We start from the raw sequence: 21,917 nt of genomic DNA, 5'->3' as shown, positions 1-21,917 counted from the left end.
ATCATGATATGATGAAAACAGAATCCTCGGTTATGGCCTTGTATGGAGAATGTTATGATAGTGTCAATTAGGTTGGTCGTAGCATCTGTCCACTATCGTATGCATTTCTAAATATGTTGCGTAAAACTTTATGAGAAAGGAATGCCACAACCAGTTGTACAAAAAAAAATCAATCAGTTCATATGTTGACGGGTTGAGTCTTCCTAATTTGTATTATCTGAAATTATTTAATTTTATCTGAAATTTAATTATCACAGTACAAGTGCTACTAATATTATCGATCTATAATAATTTAGCAAGTAAGCAAATTGTCATGTTGGGTTCATTTATGAACATAAATATGATGTACAACAAACACAATATAGAATCAAACCTCGTATACATCATTGTCCTTTGTGACTTTCAATACTTCAATATAATCCAAATATGTTTGTTCAATTCAAAAAATTTGTTCCTATGAATTGATGTTGGTAGCAAGAGACTGTACTCAAGGGCATCAAGTCAATCATATGTTCTCTTGTTTATTGACGAATATAGAATAGTTTTGTCGATGACTTCATGGCTAATCACTAACAATAAGCATGTATGTACAAGGTACAACACACCCTTGCATGTAGTAGAAAAAAGTTATCTACTACTTCCCGTAGTACAACTTGCTACTACAAGTCTACAACTACTAATAGTGTCGAACATACAAGATATATACATGTATTTGTTGATTAATTACAAATAGTGAGCAAGTTTAACCATGCATAAATGAGAAGAAAAACGATGCTAAGAATTACAATTGTCAATTTATCACTTTATCAGCAAGCTCCACCATTTGAAATGAAAATGCTCAAGTGGTGTAATTGGATTCCACCACTTTAAAAATCCTCCATTAATAAAAGTATCAAAAAAAAAAAAAAAAAAGGAATTTAGGGACCATAATAGTGAATTTTTCTTGTGCTATAAAAAGATAGCATAATCTTCATTTGCAAACATCAATCACAAACATCTTAAGCTAACTCAATCCCTCGTTTAAATTAAGAGGGAATTCCCTATAAAAAAAACAGAGCAAATATGCAAGCTTATCGTCAGAGCAGCAGCTACTGTGATGATGGATCACAGCAACAAATGCATCGCCCATCGTCGATGTTATCATCTCAGGCTCATCATTCTTCATCACACGGCGGGATGCAGCACCAGCAGTACAGCATGCGCCAGGGCATGATGCATCAGTCGCAGCATGGCGGCCTGGTGCAGCAGTCGCAGCACGGAGGCCTGGTGCAGCAGTCGCAGCATGCAGGTGGCATGATACACAGCAGTTCCTCCATGAAGTCTCAGTATTCTTCCTCCCAAGCAATGACTGTGTTTGGGCAGGACGCGTTCTGTGAGATCATGCCATCGGCCTTCCCACCGGGTACTGACCCTAAGGTCATTGAGTGCTTCAACAGGATCGATAGGGATGGCAATGGAATCATCGACGACAGGGAGCTCCAGTCTGTACTCACCAACTGTAACCACAACTTTAACCTTAGGACTGTCCACCTTCTCATGTATGAGTTCACCCACTCTAACAGGAGGATGATTGGTAAGTACGCCTTAAACGCTTTTTGTACTTGTCACGTAGGTAAAACAATCTCACAATTTGTACTTGTCACGTAGGTAAAGCAATCTCACAATAACTTATTGTAAAACACACGACGATGCTACATTTTTTGGTTACAATAAATATATATTTATATATATATATATATATTTTGAAACCATTCTTACCGTATATATGTGGTTAGTATTTAATATGAGGATAGAGTTGGTGTGGCATTCCCTCGTTTTGTTCCTGCACCTTAGTTTGTTATTTTTGTTTTAGTTTTCTTTTCGGGGCTTAGCCCCTTGTTTGCATTAAAAAAAAAATACATGTGGTTAGTATATCTACCCTTAAATTACTGGCTTGTAACAATTCAACTAAAAGCTTAAACTGATAGTTAAATTTCTAGGATAGATATATTTGATCAAGTTCTAATATTTATCCTATTGAACAGGTCCTAAGGAATTCGTCCCATTGCTCAAGTGCCTCCAAACCTGGAGGGTAAGTCAAAATATTAAAAGGCTTGATCATATCGGAAGGGATTTTAGGAGGGAAAATCTGATTTATATATACGCAATTTATATAATTCATAATCGTGCACGTACTTATATATATATATCCTTGAAATTTTTTACAGGCAATGTTCCAAAGGTTTGACAGGGACAGGAATGGAAGCATTGATTCTTCTGAGATGAACCAAGCAATGAGCAGCTTGGGGTATTGTGTTTCTCCTATTATTGTGAATCTGCTTGTTGCTAAATTTAGCAAATCTGGAAGGTGCTCTCTTCAATATGACGCCTTCATTGAGTACGTCCTTCTCTACTTCGATCTCCTTAATTTCTTGTATAAAGTTATAGTATATATGATATATACTACTTTGTGTATATATACTTTGAAAATCTAGGGATAAGATTGTTATCTCCTTACCTACCAAAAAAAATATACTACCTCCGTTTTTTATTATTTGCAACAAAGGAATATTTTATGTCTTACAAATAATACCCCTTTGTTGCAAATAATAAAAAACGGAGGTAATATATATATACATGAATACATACACTCATATCACTCAGTTCTCAAATAATTTGTTTCAAAATTTTACACTCCTTAAAGATTAATTTGTACTAATTATTTGAGGACGGATTGAGTATATTATTACGATTGTCTGCATTATTTTCCGGTTGAAGTTCTTTGATTATAGCTAATGAACCTCCTTTTTGTTTTCCCTTTTCTTAATGCAGGTGCTGCCTCACTATTAAGGTAATTACATGTTTCGATTTTATAATATGTAATAATAATCTATTTATATCGTTGATGAATATAATTAATTGTTAATCTATAATTTGCAGGGTTTGACTGAGACATTTAACGCTAAAGCTGTGTGTGGCAAAGCAACTTTCTGCTACGAGGAGTTCCTGTTGAACGTTCTTCCCTTCATCATTGCTTAATTACATCAAAATTACGTACTAATTAATTAATATGCGAGCGGTTAATTAATTGATTCAAGCTGACAATGCTTGTAATAAATAACGCAACGCTTTTTATTTACTCTGTATTTCAATACTCCATATGTTATTCCAAGTTATGTTATGCGTGAATGTGTGATGCTTTTGTTCATCATGGATGATAGTATATTGTTATGTATCTTTGTGGATTTTATAAATACGAGCTACAAGCTACTTCCTCCGTTTAATTTTTTTTGTTTCCGTTTCACTTTTTGCAACGTTTTCAAATCTGAGACTTTTAGTTGACCTACGACGACCATCCTCTATGCACACACGTATTAATTTCTGTTAAGGGAATTCACACACAAAAACTTAAGTATCTTTAAGTACATATATATTGATGAGATGAAGCGATGAATCAAACAATATATCTCATGAATGTGTTTTTTCACATATATTGAGAGACTATTAAACTTTTATTAAGTTATATTGAAATCTTTGAAAATTCCAATCAAGAACACCAAAAGAAGCGAAGAAAATCATGACTTATCTATTTAATCATTGTTGTTGAGAAATTCTAAAATATATTATACTCACAAATTTAGATTAAAATTGAATAAAAGTTTGCTCCGACCTAGGCCACTGCACACAAGCTACTATTGACTTAGTGGCTTTAGAAGTTTCATCACTAGACAAATATATATTCTTTATTCACAAAATGTAATGATGTGCTTCTTACAAATTACGATAAACATAATCTCTAAATAGTTCCCTTTTATCTTGAAATTAGTCAAATTGTTTTAACCCTTATATATAGAATTTGGCATAATTTTTCTTTTTTATTTGTCTTAGAAATTACGTACACTCCCTCCTATAACTAATCTAATGGTTGGACGATCATTCCAACACCCCTTATTACTCGATCTTAGAAAGGATAGTAGGAAAACCAATCACAAACCAGTACTATTCTAAGAAAGGCGACGACTTACTCTTTTCTGAACGCACTAATATAGTATCACATACATATATGAAATTTTTGGATGGATTGAATGAGTATTCAACGATGACCATGATGCTTCAATTGACCTGACACGGTTTGAACTTGTTGCTTAACCTCTTGTGGTACACCTTTATCATTTGAGAAGTTAGGAGATGCTTCAACTTTGCCATTGGCATCTACTTTATACCACCAATCATTTGAATGACCATTGTAGGTCTTTTCCCCTTGTCCTTGAGACACTATAGGCACATTAGATGAGGATTTCTCACCATTAGTCTTGGTTGGCATGGTTGGCCCAAAATCAGAAGAGAAGTCGGGGATTCGAGATAATGATGAGGATGGTGGTGGATCTATCTTGAACTCCGGCGTGAAAGCCAGATCGTCGGTTTTCCTAAACGGGGCGTCATCGAGCCCTATATCATTTTGTTGATCTACATCCATTGCCTCTAGCACGGGTCTAGCAAAAGATAAGATGAAGTTGCATGAAGCACAAAGAAAAAAAGCACAAAAAATTGTTTGTTTGATCACCATTTTGACCTAAGTGTTTCAATAAGTTGAAGCTTAAATTATATCACTTATATATGTTGGGTGAGTTTTAAAGGAGATTTTCTTACAAAAATTATTACAATGTTTTTGATGATAGATGGTTAGATGTTGAGCACAATTAACTTTTAAAAAATCGATGAACTAACTAAACAAGCAAAATTCGTGATAATTTGTGGCTCCTATTATAATTCGGATTTTTACTTGTACGTGTATGAGTTCAATAATTAGTGACACATACTACAAACTGCATTCCTGGCAAATAGGAGGGAAAAAAGAACATATTTATTATTATTAGGTAATTCTTTTTTTTTTTTTTTTTTGAAACATATTATTAGGTAATTCTAATTCTATTTTAATTCTAATACTCTATTTTTGATTTCTAATTTGACTTTATATTCTAATTATAGATGTATAGTACTAATTAAGAAGGTGTGTTACATGTGTAGTAGACATGCCAATCATCAATGCTAGCTTCTCAAGTGTCTCAATCTACTAGCTCGAGGTTAGATGGTTTAGGCCAATTTATAAATACTAGTATAAAGCCCTGTTCTAGCTTTAGAGCTGCTCTGCTCTACTTTGCTTAGTTTAGCTCTCCTTTGCTGATACATACTCTGCTCTACTCTGCCTAAAAGCTCAAAAGAATAGGGTCTAAATTATGTGATGGGTATTTATAGGGAAATGTCCCCAAGAATTCCCATCATCTTTCAATGTAGGATAGTTGGAAAAATGCCCAAAAAAAAAAAAATTAATTTAATTCTAAATTAAATTAAAATGGCAAGACAATCATCAAACAACTAGTGGCATAAGGTGATCAAGGGGTTGGGTGAGGACCACAAGGACAGCCCACATGGCCTCCTTGTTCCCCAAGCCACCAAACCCACCAATCACAATAAGGCAAGACCAGTAAATATCCTTGGGCAACAAGGAATGGTCGGTCAAGGCCTTTGTGGCTTCGGCTGGGCCGGCCTGAACACACCACAAGCTAGATGGGCTGCTATGCGCTGCTGGCTAGCTTGCCGCAAGCCCAATGGCCTTGCCCGCAAGCACAACGACCTTGCCCGCAAGCACCAACAAGCCTCGCTAGTTAACGAGCTGCTGCGTGTTGCTAGCAGGCCATGCGAGTGTGAGCTTGCGACAACATTAGGCTGCCTAGCACGCTGCACCTTACATGGCTGCTTGTGGCCTAGTGTTAGCGCCACGCTCTCGGTCAGCGTGCGCGCACCAAGCCTCGGCTAGCGGCTAGTAATTGCACTTGACGAACACATAAAACCTTCAATTTTCATTTACTTATTGTTATTGTTCAAAACCCGTCTAAATTAATTGTGGTCAAACTTATAAATTTATGATGATCGAGGGCATCGCCCGGGCCAATAACTAGTTGCTCTATAAAACTTCACAATTACCAGGTAAGTTTTTTGATGTTGCTAGGGTGTATCATGGTAGTGTCCGTGCATTCCTTTGCGTATGTGTACTTAGCTTTATTTCGTATTGTGTTTGTTGCCTTGCTTGTCTTTGGGCAGAATAAAGAGAAGCATTTCAAGTGATGCAGCATATTACATGTTGGAGATTGAGTGTAGAGAGATCATGTTCATTGCACTATTCGTTTTATCGTTTATGTGAACTTTATTGTTTATGAATATTAGCGCAGTGAGTATTTCCTAATTATGCTCCCAAAATTGGAAAATGTCAAATTCCTTCCTCTTCCCTAACCAGCGTAACCTCAGCCCCCACCAATCGAAAACCCCTAAAAGTTGCCGGAAAGTCCGGCTGCCCCTCGTTACACACTCGAAACCCTAGCGCCGGTCTTTACGAGGTGTGGGGTAGGGGCGGCCGGACTTTTCACTATTTTGTGGCTAGGGTCTTGATGTCGTACGATGGCTGGGTTGGGGTTTCGAGGGTGGTGGCTAGGATTTTGGGTTTCGAATGGTGGCTGAGGAAAAAAGGGGGTGGTTTTCGTGATTGGGCTGGTAAAATTGGGTCGGAGCTGGCGGGGGGTAGGTTTGGCTCGGGGCTAGCGGTGGGGTATGGAAAGGTTGGGGCTGGCGGTGGTGTAAGGCTAGGGAGGGGCAGTGGCGATGGGCGTGTGTGGGTGTGGCTGGCGGCAGTGCGGGTGGTGGGTTTGGTGGCTGGGAAGGGGGTTAGTTAGTTTGTTTAGTATAAAACTAATGGTTAGCCAAAAAAATCAAAAAAAGGTCACTATACTTAATTATGAAAATCTAGAGTGCCACTTAAGAGAATGCAAAAAAACATTGTCTTCCATGTAGAATTTTTATATCCTTGAGGCACCATGTAGAATTTTTATTTACTAGGTTAGTCCCATGCGATGCACGCTTTTAGTAATAAAACTTTTGCTCTTATATGCGTAATATAAATAATATAAGAGAAAACATAATAAATAATGATCTCTCTTCTTAATAAAATTGAGCCAAAATAAAAAATGACGTTAAATATTCCAATTAACTTCATTATTTAAATAAAATTAATGAAATGTTAGCATCATATCAATTTAGTGGTTTTTGTTTCAGTATAAAAAAATTTAAAGAATTAATAAAGAGTATAAAATTCAAATTCATACCATCACTGATAAAATGTAGGGGAAAAAAAATTCTATATAGGAAGAAAGAAGGAAAACGAAAGAGACCAATAAATAATATTATTATTAATTTCTTTACCTCCATAGGAAATTTTGTAGTTAGTAAATTTAGTCATAAAAGTTTTTAGGTCCTGTTCTTTTGAGTTGTTCTGCTTTGCTCTGCTCTACTCTACTTTGCTGAAATCTGATTTACTCTGCTCTGCAGTGTTGGAAGCTCTGCTCTGGTCTATTGAAAAGTCTGAAATCTGCTCTGCTCTGCCCTAAACCTTAAAAGGACAGGGCCTTAATCTACTTTTCCAAACATTAACTTTATCTTGAAATGAAGAAAAAAGAACGATGTCATTTATAATTTTGGAGGTATTATGTTTTATAAGAAGCTAACACATGGCAGTGGTGATGTCAGCGGTAATTACTTTAGTATAAGTTTTAGATTTTTTTTCCTTGGTTGCCATTAATTGTGAGATACTGATTCCAAAAGATTATCTTTTATTTTATTTATTTTTTTTTTATTTTTTTTTTAAGAAATCAAAGTTTGCCTAATTACGGGATAAATTATCCATGAGTACATAGGGAGCAATATCATCTAAATTATCTACTTAGTATTTGACAAATTGCTCTCCTCTCCTAATTTAGTGGTTAAAAAAAAGTTTACGGGAAAAAATTGAAGGAGAAGCTGACATGTGTACAATTTGAAAAAAGGATAATGTCAGCGGTTGTTACTTTAGTATTATTTATAGATAGATAGATTGGGTAAATTTTAAACACATAAGGTAACCTTTATTCATTTTAAGGGTAGTTGTTGATCATTTTGGGGCAATTTTACAACAGATTTACAATAATAACTGTATACCCGATTTTTTTTCTTTTTTTTTTTTTGAAAGTTTGTGAATTTCCACAATCTTGATTTGAATTACCATATATCATCATCACGAATTAGGGTTTCAAATCTAGACTCCCCCTACTCGTTCTTTTATGTTTGCCCACTTGACTTTGACTCGTCTGAGCAACCATTTTTGAATATGCAACAATGGTTTGTGAGGTAGCCCTAGTTTATGTCTGACATAAACAAAAATTGTTTATCACGTGACATTTTCGTAAATATATCAACAATTTTATTCCATTTTTTCCAACTATAAAGCCTATATTTAATAAAAAAAAGAGTTATTAATTTATTTAAAAAGTGCTGATAAACTTTTGTTAATTAGTAAGATAAACTTGTATTTTCTAATTATTCTACCTAAAAATGCTCAACATTTGCCCTCATCGAAAACTCCCCGAGAGTTCAAATTTACCAAAATGACCTTGAAATACATTTGCTCGTCTATAGAATAAATGTACTCCCTTTTGGAAATGTATCACAATTAGGCCCCAAACTTCTAAGCACCATTTCAAAGCAATTTAGCATAAACAAAGGTGGTTATTTCAGTACAGTGTGGTTGTCGACTTGTCGTAAGCATCACCTCTCCTCCATGCTCGGCGTCGCCGGCGGCTGACACTTTTCTCTCTCTTCAATCGTCCTTTCTTTCCGCATTTCTCAAGGTTAATTTTTTCCTCTGTTTATGTACTTCTGAAATCTGCTTCTGGATAATCTTTTGTTGCATAGTTATATTAATTTTATTGGTTCAAAATTTTATTATTTTCTGGAATTCTTCATTTTGTTGAATATGGATTTATTTCGGAGATTTTTTGGTTTGATTAGTGAACATTTGTGGGTTGATTTGGATGACATTGATGATTTGATGAATTTTGTTGTATAAACAATTAACCATTCTAATTTTCTTTGATTATTTGTTGTTGATTTAGCGAAGTAATTGCCGAATTAGGGTTTTGAGTTGTCTCTGGATGTTAGATAGATTAAGCTTGATGATTTTGAATTTTAGTTTTTTAGTATGATATGAAATGGCCTGACTTTTTCTTGGGGAAAGTGATTATTGATTGATTTATTTAGGATTTAATAGATGCCTGCGCTATAATTTACATTTTAGGTTTAATTGTTTGGGGTATATTTAGAATTTTGATTGGGACAAAAGTGAATTGATGTAGTATTAATTAGAATCCACTCTTGCTATAGGTTTATACTAGGGGGCCTCAAGCGCGTAGCGGTTCTCTCGAACCAACCTTCTGTCCGGGTATTAGAGAGCAATCATAGGGAAATGGGTTCCATAGTTGCTGATAAGAGGGCATCGGAAAACGGGGATTGTTCTTTGCTAGTCTCCCCACCAAGATATACACGGCGGAAAGTCTCTGCAATCCGTGATTTTCCTGATGGATGTGGGCCAAATGCTGCAGGAATTAGCCTTCAACTGAAGGAAGTGGGAAGTAGTGGGAAAAAAGAGTGTGGTGCTTTAATAAATGTAGATTTTAGTAGGGAAAAGGGTAGCGATGTTTGTGGAGTGATGGAAAACTTACTTCCAGAAGAAAAAGTTGAGTCACGAAGTCATGATGTTCCATCGTGCTCAAATGGGAATGAACAAGAGAAATCTAATTTGAATAAATGTGATGAGGTAGAACAGGAAAATGAAGAGAATTTGAATCTGCCAGAGGATAATCCTAAATCATTTGAAGTCTTGTCAAACATTGATGAGGATTCTAAGTCAGAAAAAGAAATTCGTGATACGTTACCTGAGTTAATTGAACGGATCGTAGAGTCGCCCAGTGCAAGAAAGGATATTGGCAATCTTGATCTTGCTATTGATGACAAAGCGTTGTTGGATAAGGGAACTAGTGTACAACATTGTTCATTACCACATTATCCTGTCCCTCCAAATCTTGTTTGGAAGGAACCTAAATATCCTCCTCGAAGAAAAGTTTCTGCTGTTCGTGATTTCCCTGTCGGCTGTGGGCATATTGTGCCAAAGCTCTGTGATACTAAAGACCAACATTTTGATCAAAGGGAGCCAGATTCCAAAATGGAGAAAGCTATTGTACTATATAATGCAAATCTAGTTGGAGTAGAGCATGAAGCTGACAATGTCGTCAAGGACAAGGAACAAGGTCTTGCTACTGTAAAAGGTGGGAATACAATTGTACATCATTGTGATTCTGATAGAACTCCTTTGTTCAGAAAATCTTATGAGACAAGGGGACAAGAGGAAATTTCTGAAGATAAAAATGGTGAGCAATTTGAAAAAGAGATTGAACTACCAGAATTTTATGGAAAATGTGAGAGAGATACAGGAAATTTACCTGATGGACTAGAAAAAGAGATAATGGTTTATTTTAAGGATAAAAACAAGAAGAGAAAGTCAATTGGTGCTCCCTGTAAAAATGTAGGAGCAGGAAGTGGGTCGAAGCTGGTTATCGTACAAGGTCTTATGACTGCAGACCACTGCCCATGGAGGGTGGGGAAAGGAGTAGTTAAATCAACACCAACTGTGGCTAAGAAAAAAAAAGGGAAGTGTGACATTTCTAGCCAAGGTACACGCAAGGGATCACCCAATAAAAACAAATTGGATAGCAAGGTCTTGGCAGAAAGAGGTATGATGGTGATACCTTATCACGAGGAGGGCATAGATGAGATTTCTAGGCCACTGGATGTCATAAATGATAGCGACTCTTCTGAGAATGATGAACTTGACGATTATCAGCTGCTTCCAAGAGATGATGTAGATGTCAATCTTACCCCTCGTGTTTCTAGCTCTTCAAGTGAGAGAGGTATGCGTGCTAAGGTACGTGATACATTGCGCATATTCCAGGCTGTTCATAGAAAGTATTTGCAAGAAGAAGAAACAAAGTCGAAGGATCAAGAGAACGCCAGTAAGAGGGCTGATATACGTGCTGCAAGGACGCTCAAGGAGGCTGGAAAATATATCAACACAGTGAAAGGAATAGGGCCTGTTCCTGGAGTAGAAGTAGGTGATATATTTAACTACCGCATAGAACTCGCTATAATTGGGCTTCATACACCCCTGCAAGGTGGTATAGATACAATCAAGGTCAATAAACAACCGATTGCGATCAGTATTGTGGCTTCTGGAGGTTATGCTAATGATGTGGATAATCCCAATGTACTGATTTATACTGGTCAGGGAGGAAACGGTACAGGTGGAGATAAGCAGCCTGAAGATCAGAAACTTGAACGAGGAAATTTAGGGCTGAAGAATTGCATAGATAAAAAGACTCTGGTTAGGGTTATTCGAGGGTTTAAAGAGACAAAGGCTGTGGAGAGTTCTGATGGAAGACCAAATAATGGAAGATCAAAAACAATTGCAACGTACACTTATGATGGGCTATACACTGTTGAAAAATACTGGCACGATCTTGGTTCCCATGGAAAGTTGGTCTTCAAATTCGAGCTGAGAAGGGTTCCAGGTCAGCCAGAGCTTGCTTGGAAGGAAATGAAGCAGTCCAAGAAATTTAAAGCACGTGAGGGTCGTTGTATAGCTGATATTTCTGATGGAAAAGAGGATGTCCCAATAGGTGCAGTCAATACCATTGATGATGAGAAACCACCACCATTTACATATATTACGAGCATGATGTACCCTGATTGGTGCCGGCCTATACCCCCTAAGGGCTGTGATTGTAAGAATGGATGTTCAGATTCAGAGCACTGTGCTTGTGCCCTTAAGAATGGAGGGGACATACCATACAATTACAGTGGAGCTATTGTTCAAGCCAAGTCCCTTGTATATGAATGTGGGCCGTTGTGCAAGTGCCCTCCATCTTGTCACAATAGAGTCAGCCAACATGGTATCAAACTTCCTCTTGAGGTCTTCAAGACTGACTCTAGGGGGTGGGGTGTAAGATGTCTATCTGCAATTCCATCAGGTAGCTTCATATGTGAATATATAGGGGAATTGCTTGATGACAAGGAAGCTGACCAAAGAACTAGCAATGATGAATATCTATTTGATATTGGGCAAAACTATAATGATTCTACTCTTTGGGAAGGACTTTCAGATCTCTTGCCCGATAAGCCATCAAGTAGTGTTGATGTGATAGAAAATGTCGGTTTTACCATTGATGCGGTGAGTTATGGGAACGTTGGGAGGTTTATCAATCATAGTTGTACTCCTAACCTATATGCACAGAATGTCCTTTACGACCACGAGGACAAGAGAATTCCCCACATAATGCTGTTTGCAGCAGAAAACATTCCTCCTCTACAAGAGCTTGCTTACCATTACAATTATATTATAGATCAGGTTTTGGACTCCGAAGGAAATATTAAGAAAAAGAGTTGCTACTGTGGCTCAATGGAGTGCAGTGGTCGGATGTATTGATGAACTCCTTCAACTTGCCTTGACACTGTAAGTATTCTTACAATTTTGAATTAATGCTTTTTAAGTTGATCTTTTATGTATTGTATGTAATTTCCTTGACCAACCTTAATATTTCAAATTTGATGTTTAGAAGATCTTGACCTTTAAGCTAGACTTTCAGAAAGCTTGCTTAAAATGAGCCATGGCAGAACATTCAGTTTAGTTAGAGTTGTGGAAGTGTGCTAACTCACAATTGTCTGTTTTTGGCTTCCTTTTAGATTAGTTTAAGAATTGTGACGAAGATCACTCTTTAGGGTTATCAGGTATTTAAATGATTTGCCTTTTAAGTATAGAATGAAGTGTAAAACAATAGGCAATAATTAGTAAGATGATTACCTGTGCTATGTTACTTGGGCTCAGGTATAGGACTCGTATCCAAGTGTCGGACTCAGAATGTCTGAAATTTTAAGACATGGGACCTAATCCTCCCGAACAAATAGAAGAAATTAATAAGAAATAAAGTATTTCCCAAATAAAAATAAAAATAAAAAATATATTTAATGAAATGAAATGGAAAAACAAAGAAAGATAAGAAAATCTATCACATAAAAATTGAAGACAATATATAAAGATCAAGTGTAATGATTGATTACGGGTGTGAAAGATGAACAATTGAATTTAAATATGGAAAAAAAAAATTATTATAGCATTACTGTGGTAGTTAGAGATGGTAAATGTGTTGTTTTGTTCTCGTGCTCGTGCTTGAAATTAAACAAATCAGAGAACAAATCTTGATTTGAACGTAGTAATTCTTGGCACTAACCCACTTTTTTCATGTTCAGTTCATGTCGTGTTATTATGCTATTATAAATTATTGTTTTGCCTTGCTCAAAAGAAAAGTCATCAATTCAATAACATATTGGTTATTTATTAGTCTCGTGGTATTGTACAATTAAATGTGTCGTGTCATGCCATGTTGTGTTTGACTCGTTTAACCCTTGACACTAGGGGTGTTCAAAACAATCCGATGACTTGGTTTATTTTAATTGGGTATATTTCATTTTTAAAATTTCACAGGTTGGGTACCCGAAAACCCCTAAGGTGGTTTTTTTTTTCTTTACAAAAATAATAATATTGCCAGCTTAGTTATTAGTTTCTTTGGGCCTTAGCTAGGTTTTTATAGTGTTTCATAATAGCCGTCATAACACTAATAGAGCATGAGAGAAAATCACAACCCTACCTCACCCACCACCAGTATCACCACTACCGCCCCAATCTCTTCCCTCCACTGCCACACCCCTTCCCACCGCTGCAATACCACCACCACCATCTTTCTCTCTCTCCTCGCCCACATTGATTTCTTCACCATCCCCTGCCGTCTCACCTTCATCATAGCCCCCTTGAAAACAGCTTCTATTTCATCGATGCAACTTTGCAACCTTTGTTATGGTGAACATATTACAGCATGATTGGCAGAGTTCTTTACTGTAATAGTTTTATTTGCCAGCAATTAAGATGATAGGTTTTTAGCTAAAAAAATAAATTTTAAGAAATTCAGATTAAATCGAGTACCTTATGACTCGACTCAATAAGGCTAGAAACGGGTACCTTGTTTTACCGGGTCGGGTCATGTGTTGGTTTACTTACTACCCGAGATCAATCGGGTACCAGTATCTAAACTACCCTACTTGACACTATCCAGTTTTTTTCATGTTTGGTTTGTGTCATTGTCTAGTTAGTTGTACATAGTATATAATGTCTATCATGATGCTTAAGGCTTATTTCTTTATGATTGCCACATTGGATTGTCCTCCGAATTTGGCATGTACTCCATACTCGACTAAATGGTCATGTTGAAGCAAACAATCTCTATGGAACCTCTGTGTATCCTCGTGTTAATTATGATATCAAATCAATAATTTTAAAACTCTCCCTCTACTAGATCAATTAATAGAAAAAGGAGCATTTTAATAGTTTGAAGAAAATAAATGTGTGAATGTCAGTACGTCACCTAAAGGTTTGAAGACAACTTTTCAAATCATAGTTGTTATAACATGTTTCAATCAATCAATCAATCAAAGCCCTAATCTCATAAGTGGGGTTGATTACATGAACCAAAAGTGATTATTTTGTGTTATAACATGTTTCAAGAAAGTAATTATGAAAACTTGTATTTATTATGTTTTTTACTCCCTTCATCCGATCCTTTTATTATAAGCCTGTATTCCATTTTGGGGTAATTAAAATGAAGAGTCTATTTCTATTTAAAGGTTGTACTTTATGATAATATTCCCCACTTTTTGATGAGTTGTCATCCTTTTATTTTTATTTTTTGTACTATTGATGACTTTTGCTTCAATTTCCAACACTTTCTCTTTCCCCTCTTTAATAATTCCCAACCACTTTTTTTATTTTTTTTATTTTTTATTCTCTCTCTAATCCAACATGCACATATGTACTCCCAATTATTAGTTTTAAGCAATATTCAATTTTCTTAATTTTTGTGAAAAAACCTAAATAGGCTTATAATAAAAGGACGAAGGGAGTTATATTAGTGGTTGAGTTAATGTTAATAAGGGAACAGAGTATCAATAAATGCTTTAATGACTTGTCAATATAGTAATTTGGGGCTACCATAAGTGGAAGAAAAATGGGACAAATGGAGTATTTTCTTATACCCTTTTTTGCTTATGGACATTAAGTATGTTAATACATTATATATATATATGAGGTAGGTCAGAGTTGTTTTTGTTGCTTATGGAGTACAAAATAAGGAAACATCCAATTAGCCAATATAGTAATAAAAAAAAAAAAAAAAAAAGAAGAAAGACATCTTCATAGCCAATTTGGTTTAATTAAAGATGTCTTCTTGCCAATTCGGTATATAAAAATTGATATTGAAATTTGGGAATTGGAAAAGCAAATAGTAACATTATGATTTTATTTGAAGAAAAATAAAGGTAAATTAAGACATTTTGGCCTATTTTAGTACTTCTTTCGTTTTCCTTTAAATGCAACACTTTGACTTTTACACTATTCAAATACTCCACTTTGACTAGTTTTGATGATTAGTCAAGGAAAAATATAATCATGTGGGACTTGTTAGATTCGTCTAGTTTTATACTTTATTATTCCCACCGTTCCAAAATGATCTTTTCAAATTCCTATTTTGTGTGTTTTAAGATGATCTTTCCACTTTCTATTTTGATTACTCACTTATCCTCATTATTTTCCCATATTACCCTCATTTTAATGGTCCAATTCAAACCAATGCGCTTTATTCCAAAATAATAAGTGGTCACAATGTAGTTTATTCCAAAATAAGGATGGTCCTATTGTATTTGAATGGTCCAAATGTACTTTATTTCAAGATTTTTCCCTTTCCTTAATCTACACAAAAGATTCTTAGTGAGAAGATCATTTTGAAACAGAGAGAGTAGTATTAAGTTTTTATAATTTTTACATATTCATAATAAAATATATATTAATGATTGAAATAACGCACTAACTCGTGTAATGAAAATTGTTGCATATAAAAGAAAATATAGTAATTTATTTATTTGTAACCAAATGGTAGGAGTTGAGTTTTGTTGCACTTTCTATTTCTCTTATAAAGTACTATTATATCAATCAATATAATGAAAGTTTTAATCCCATAAGCGGGTTCGGTTACATGAACCAAATGTGATTCTTCAGTATAATCATCCACAATAATCTTCCTCCTCCATCCCTTACAATCAAATACCTCATTCTTATTCAAAATCATATGCTTCATATCCTTCCTAACTCTTTCCAACCAAGTCATTTTTGGTCTCCCTCTATCTCGTTTAACCTGTCCGTGATCCAACTCTTCCACTTTTCGTATCGGTGCACCATTAGGTCTATTAAAAAATGTTTTATTTAACTCTTATTACATGGCCTAAAAAAAAAAACTACTATTACATGCTTCCTCTTACATGACCATCAATAACTTTAACTCTTATTAAGTAATAATTATAATAAAAAGCTAATATGATAGGATTTTTTAATACGCTCTAAACAAGATCTCATATTTTTTTTTTCCTTAAGTAAATCACTCAAAATGGTCAGAAGTGAGTGTATGAATACTGAATAGTACAAAAATCATACTAGATAAAGTTAAAAAGAACATTGGAAGTACTTTGTTTTTTTTCAGTTGCATTATTTTTGTAATTGCGGACTCTTATGCAATTTTTGGAGTAGAAAGAGAGAGAGAAAATAAAGAGTGCCCATGTAAAAGGCGAAAGATAGAAAGAATTATTAAGTAAAAGGGAAAGTGATGCATTTAAATTGAAATTTCCTTTTATAGAAAGTGATGAATCTAATAAAAAATAGAGGAAGTATTATTTTAGAATGTAAATCGGAAGAAACATACCTTGTTCATATTTCCTTTAATTGAGCTAATTTCTTGTTGAAGCTTCAGAAGAGGAAGAACATTAAGTAAACCATTCCTCTTTTGGTGTAATTTTTCCTTTAACAATGGTTTGAATATGCGATAATAGTCGCAATCACATTAAAGGTCATGTTATCTTGGTGTCACAAATAAAATTTGATTAGTTTTTGAATAACTAGGTTTTGGAGTGCTAGTGTTAAATTTCGGCCTTGCCCTAAAACCCGACCTACTTTACAAATCAATATAATACATAAAATATCGGTGATAAAACTCATCGGATACGATACGTCACGATCGAGTGACTTAAGTTTTCCCTTTTTATGCAATATATGACTTGGCCATTATTCTTCCATTCTTAAATACTTGCAACTCTTTCTCTTTTGACCCCTAAATACAATAATTGTCTCTTTTAGCCATTTCTAATTACTTGCAACATTTCCTATCTTAACATGGGACCACTATTGTTTTAATGTTTCTTTCTCTTTAACCCCACAACACTAATTTTTTTCATTGTTTCTCTTCTGGTAATTGCACTTACATTGAATTTTTTTTTTTAAATTGTTTCTCTCCCTTACAAAATATTAAAATATCTATAAGTCCCACTTGCACATTAAAATATCTCTTTCCATGCACTACATGTTTTTAATTTTGTGCGCAAATGCAAGTGTTGCAAGCATTTAGAAATGGGGACGGGGGTTTATATTTATTTTTACATAAAAATTACTCCCTTCATTTCTAAGGTGACACTTTGAATTTTTGCACTATTCACATATTAGCTTTGCCTTATTTTTGTACTTGTATACAATAGCTTAAAGATGATATTAACTTTGAGTTATTGTGCGTGTGTGTGTGTGGGGTAAAGATGATGTGGGAAATGCTTTTCATGAAATAAAACATATTTTAAATTGTCATTTCATCTTGTTATTAATGACTGAGTAACCTAGAAAAACTCAAGTTTTGGCTCTTTCATCGAGCCGTGACATAACATAAACAACTAAATTTTTTTTGATAAGAAAGGTGGGGATTGAATGCGTATCATGATTAAAACTTTAAAAGATCTTAAAGGTTGTTGATTAATAAGATAAGCTAGCACATAAATTTCAATTACCCCAAACCCCTAGAACTCTAGGGTCTATCTACATAACCCGTGCAAAGATGTTTATGCTTCCTCCTAACAACTCCATTTTGCCAAGGCGTATCACTAAAACTTAAATGATATGAAATCACATGTTTCAAATACAACTTTTTCATACCTCCTTCACATAATGTCCTAGCATTATTAGACCTAACACACTAGACTTTGATCAATTTGTGTATGAACCATTATTTAAAATTCCAACCATAATTGCAACAACTTCACTTCTATTTCTCAACAATTGTATCTAAGTGAATCTACTAAAACCATCCAATATTGTCAAAACTAATTACAACCAGTAGGAGTCTTTACAGGATCGGGACCCTCCATCCATATGAATCAGTTTAAAATGAGCTTTTGTTTTGATGCTATTAAGTGAAAAGAAGTATAGTTTGTTTGTTGTCGTAGGACAAATTGTGCTCTTAGACATGACCTTATTTCACAAAAAGGAAAAATCTAAGATGCCACAATCTTGCATCTTCTACTACGGCTAGACAAACTTTATTACATTCATGCCTTCAATCAAATACATAACTACTCATCTTTAGTGCAGTCACATTATCAAGACCAACTTTCGAATAACCAAGAGGAATTGAACTTCCCTTTATGAGAATAAACAAAACGTTTCTAGTGTGTAAAGTGCAGTTCACACCTCATATCTTATGAAGCACATTATTCAAAGTTATTCCGTCATTTATCCCTACTACTTGACTGAAATTTTACACCCATCATGTATGGTAATGTTTTTCTTAGTATTAGCAACAAGTTTGATATCTATAAATTGATGCCCTATCTAGTAACCATTTAGATTTTAGTACAAGATAGGTGGGAAAATATACCCACCATCATTTTAAAGTTTGGTTAGGCTTTTTACCAATGGAACTTCATACCAGCAAGGTTTTAACTCTACCCCACCCCCCTAGAATCCCATACCACCTTACCCCCTAAGATTCACAAACCATTTCATTAATGAAATGTAGATACCATTCCAACTATTACAAACCAAACAACTTTAAATTATCATGGGATTTAGAATTTATACCTCGTGTATGAGATTTCATACCAATCCATTCTAGTTTAACGAACCAAACAATCCTAGATTGTACTGCGCCATATAAATTGTTGCAGTGTTCCATTTGCAATGGTATGGTGTTACTAGTATCTACTTCATTGTAGGACTTAGCAGCTACTCTATTGTCCATGAAACCTTTGAAACCTGGATATCCATGTATCTTAAAGCATTGAAACTTCAGAATGTGTGTGGTATAGTTGGAGCCTGGTCTATTAAACCTTTTGAGCCAACCTACTTGCTTGAGAGCACTATAATTACAGTCTATTCGGCCAAGCTTCTGAATACCAATTTCTGTTCCTTAGAATTATGTTTCTAATCAGTAGTTCTCCATAAACACCTAGTTATTCATTAATTTTCCTTAAGCTTATAATTTTTTCCCCAATTTCCTTTTTGTTTTCATTGAATTGGCTTTTATCTTCTACGGAGTATTTTCTTCATCACCCTCTTTGCTTGAAATCATATGAACAAAAAACAATGGCTACCACATTTTATTATACCGACTACCTACACTCAATTTCCTCTAATGTTTTAAAGTATGGATTTGGCAGCAATTTAACTTTTCATTTTCCCGTGTATTTTCATTCCCACAATAATCAACCAAGTTGGTTGATTTGTGAAATTAAATGGCAAAAACAACACAGCCCTCTTAAAAAAAAAGAAGAAAAAAAAAACCACAACAACACAACACCACTGCCATCTTTCTCATAATAGGAAAAATAAAAACCATCTCAAAATGCATTTGCAGTGTGAAAATAAGGAGAGTTTATAAACAATTTTTCAAAACTACAATTTTTAATTTTTTTTTAAATGATAATTTGTTGATGGAGGATGTGGGGCTGAATGTACGGGGATTTAGGAAAGCAGGAAGACTCATAGACTTAGAAGAGAGTATCAGCTATAGCATTGAGAGAAAAGGGGAGGAGAGTTATTTTTTTTTTAGATGGGACATGTGGGTATTTTCTAATAATTGAAGGGTATGATGGTTTGATAAAAATTTTCATTAAAGGAGTATTTTGGATCCCTGAGAATCAGTTCCTAGAAGCTCCAAGCTTCTTCTTCTACACCCTCTAGAATCTATTTTTGGGTCATTTGGCCTTCTAAATCTGATCCACTTTCTCATTGAGCGTTTCTATTTCTGTAAGACCCTTGTTTGGCCAAATTTCGGTTTCTCAAGCTCAGAAATAGCTTGGCCAAACACTACCGTATTGCTGTAAGCTGGTTTTTGATGATTGATTAGAAGGATTGTGTCTTAGCTAGTTGAATGTTCATTGTATCTTCTTTTGTATGTAACAATAGCCATTGACTCCATCTGATTCAATGCTTGAGAAATGTCCTTGTCTACCTTTTGAACAGATAGCACATAGACCTCTGTTACTCTAGGAAAATTCTGCTTCCTGAGTATACCATCTTTTTTTTTTCCCAATCTCTGATGGATTTTCTTAGTAAGATTGCAAGTGCAATTATTGCACGTACAATAAGAAAGTGGATGTGCCTCTTCTATTGCATCCCGAATTGACTTGATAGCTGTGAAAATTTTTGGTTAGCAAAGTGCCATTTTATGGGATTTCTAACCCAATAGCAAATGTTGGCGAGACTCAAATTGCTCATTTTACCTGTTATATATCCCTTACTCTTGCATTACCTGTCATAGGGCTGTTGCCTGTTACAGCTTTGTTATGTTTATCTGGTGTACAGAAATTTGGGAACTTCCCCACCCTCTTTTGCACTTACTGTCTCGTTTTGATTTCTGATGCATTTCTCTAATGGTTTTATCAGCTTTACATGCTTAAATATGATTTTTTTTCTTCCTTTGCAGGTAAAAATTGAACATATAGACTTCTATCGTCGACGTTGGATCCCTTTTAGGCTGCAATTTTCAGTCATAGCAGCGTTGTCGTAGGTTTTTGTATTTTTCTTTTACAGCAGCAAGAACAAAGAATTACGCATGTTTTACTTCTTGCTGAAAGAAACAGAATTTAGCTTCTTCCTAGGGCCGTTAACTGGTTTTGGATTCAATTTACGCTTTTCTCTGTGTACTGCTGTAGTTTTGCACTACACTTGCAATTTTGTAACTTTACTGATACAAAATCAGCTTTAGGAAAGAAAACACACACACAATTCCTGGTGCGGTATGGCGGTATGGCTAAGTGGCTAACATCAGTCAAGCTAAAATCAAAGGCGTAAGCAACTGCAGATGCCAATTAGTAATTGTACTAGTTCGGAACCAAGTCCAAACAACAAATCCAAGGTAGTTGGGTGTGTTTAGCAGTTATCCGCAGAGAAGTGCAGATGGCTCAGTGTGAGGCAGAATGTACACGAGCTAGGCAGAGAAGCATAAGCGACATTTCATGTAATCTAAGACTATGCTGGAAAATCCACAACATGACATTGAAAGTCTGGAATTGAGGACAAACTCAGCAGTGCTTCTGTAGGGTATATACTGAGCAAATGTGTTAAAAATTTAAAATAGTCTCGAATACAAATTTCTTTAAGCATGCATGTTTTGTTTGTCAATGTGTGATTTCATACATCAATATTTTCATTATACAATTTTTTATTGGGAAAATATATAAAATTTGTACTTTGGAAGATAAGGAGATTAAATTAATTAAAATAAAATTAAACTAAATCACATGAATAAAAAGTTAAATAAAAATTGTCACATGTAGAATGTTAATAATAACATTTTTGAAATGAGAAATTCTCTTTGGTAACATTGTAGACTTAAATTCAAAAATGAATTAATGATATTAATAGAATAAAAAAATTGAAATACCCTTTTCCAAAATAAAAAGACTGACTTCAAACAAAAAAAATAATAAAAATATAAGACTTGCTATTTCACGTTTAGCAGCCTTCATCAGTTTTTTTTTTTTTTTTTTTTTTTTTCAATTCATTTTAATCTCCATCTCTACCTCTGGAATCCCTAATCCCTCAAAAT

At 34.8% G+C, this 21,917-nt stretch overlaps 2 protein-coding genes across 2 annotated transcripts; both read left to right on the top strand.

The window, feature by feature from the left end:
- The first annotated feature begins 970 nt into the window (after window positions 1–970).
- Window positions 971–3,263, top strand: LOC110707350 (probable calcium-binding protein CML49). Its single transcript, XM_021885373.1, has 5 exons — window positions 971–1,573; window positions 2,025–2,071; window positions 2,208–2,377; window positions 2,812–2,830; window positions 2,920–3,263. Exons 1-5 carry the CDS (start codon window positions 1,063–1,065, stop codon window positions 3,016–3,018), a joined length of 846 nt encoding a protein of 281 aa, XP_021741065.1. The 5' UTR covers window positions 971–1,062; the 3' UTR covers window positions 3,019–3,263.
- Window positions 3,264–8,491: 5,228 nt separating this feature from the next.
- On the top strand, window positions 8,492–21,707 carry LOC110707349 (histone-lysine N-methyltransferase, H3 lysine-9 specific SUVH6-like). Its single transcript, XM_021885372.1, has 3 exons — window positions 8,492–8,693; window positions 9,226–12,406; window positions 20,793–21,707. Exon 2 carries the CDS (start codon window positions 9,308–9,310, stop codon window positions 12,377–12,379), a length of 3,072 nt encoding a protein of 1,023 aa, XP_021741064.1. The 5' UTR covers window positions 8,492–8,693; window positions 9,226–9,307; the 3' UTR covers window positions 12,380–12,406; window positions 20,793–21,707.
- Window positions 21,708–21,917: the final 210 nt, after the last annotated feature.

Source organism: Chenopodium quinoa, unplaced genomic scaffold, assembly GCF_001683475.1.
Source record: "Chenopodium quinoa cultivar QQ74 unplaced genomic scaffold, ASM168347v1, whole genome shotgun sequence".
NCBI lineage: Eukaryota > Viridiplantae > Streptophyta > Magnoliopsida > Caryophyllales > Amaranthaceae > Chenopodium > Chenopodium quinoa.
Note: the sequence above shows the minus strand (reverse complement) of the source record. Positions and strands in the feature narration are given on the sequence as shown.

Bases quoted from the DNA above. Each gene is read 5' to 3' on its own strand.
- LOC110707350 (XM_021885373.1), top strand. From the start codon at position 1,063: ATGCAAGCTTATCGTCAGAGCAGCAGCTACTGTGATGATGGATCACAG. The intron at 1,574-2,024 runs GTAAGTACGCCT...CCTATTGAACAG, and splicing joins CTCTAACAGGAGGATGATTG to GTCCTAAGGAATTCGTCCCA. The intron at 2,072-2,207 runs GTAAGTCAAAAT...AATTTTTTACAG, and splicing joins AGTGCCTCCAAACCTGGAGG to GCAATGTTCCAAAGGTTTGA.
- LOC110707349 (XM_021885372.1), top strand. From the start codon at position 9,308: ATGGGTTCCATAGTTGCTGATAAGAGGGCATCGGAAAACGGGGATTGT.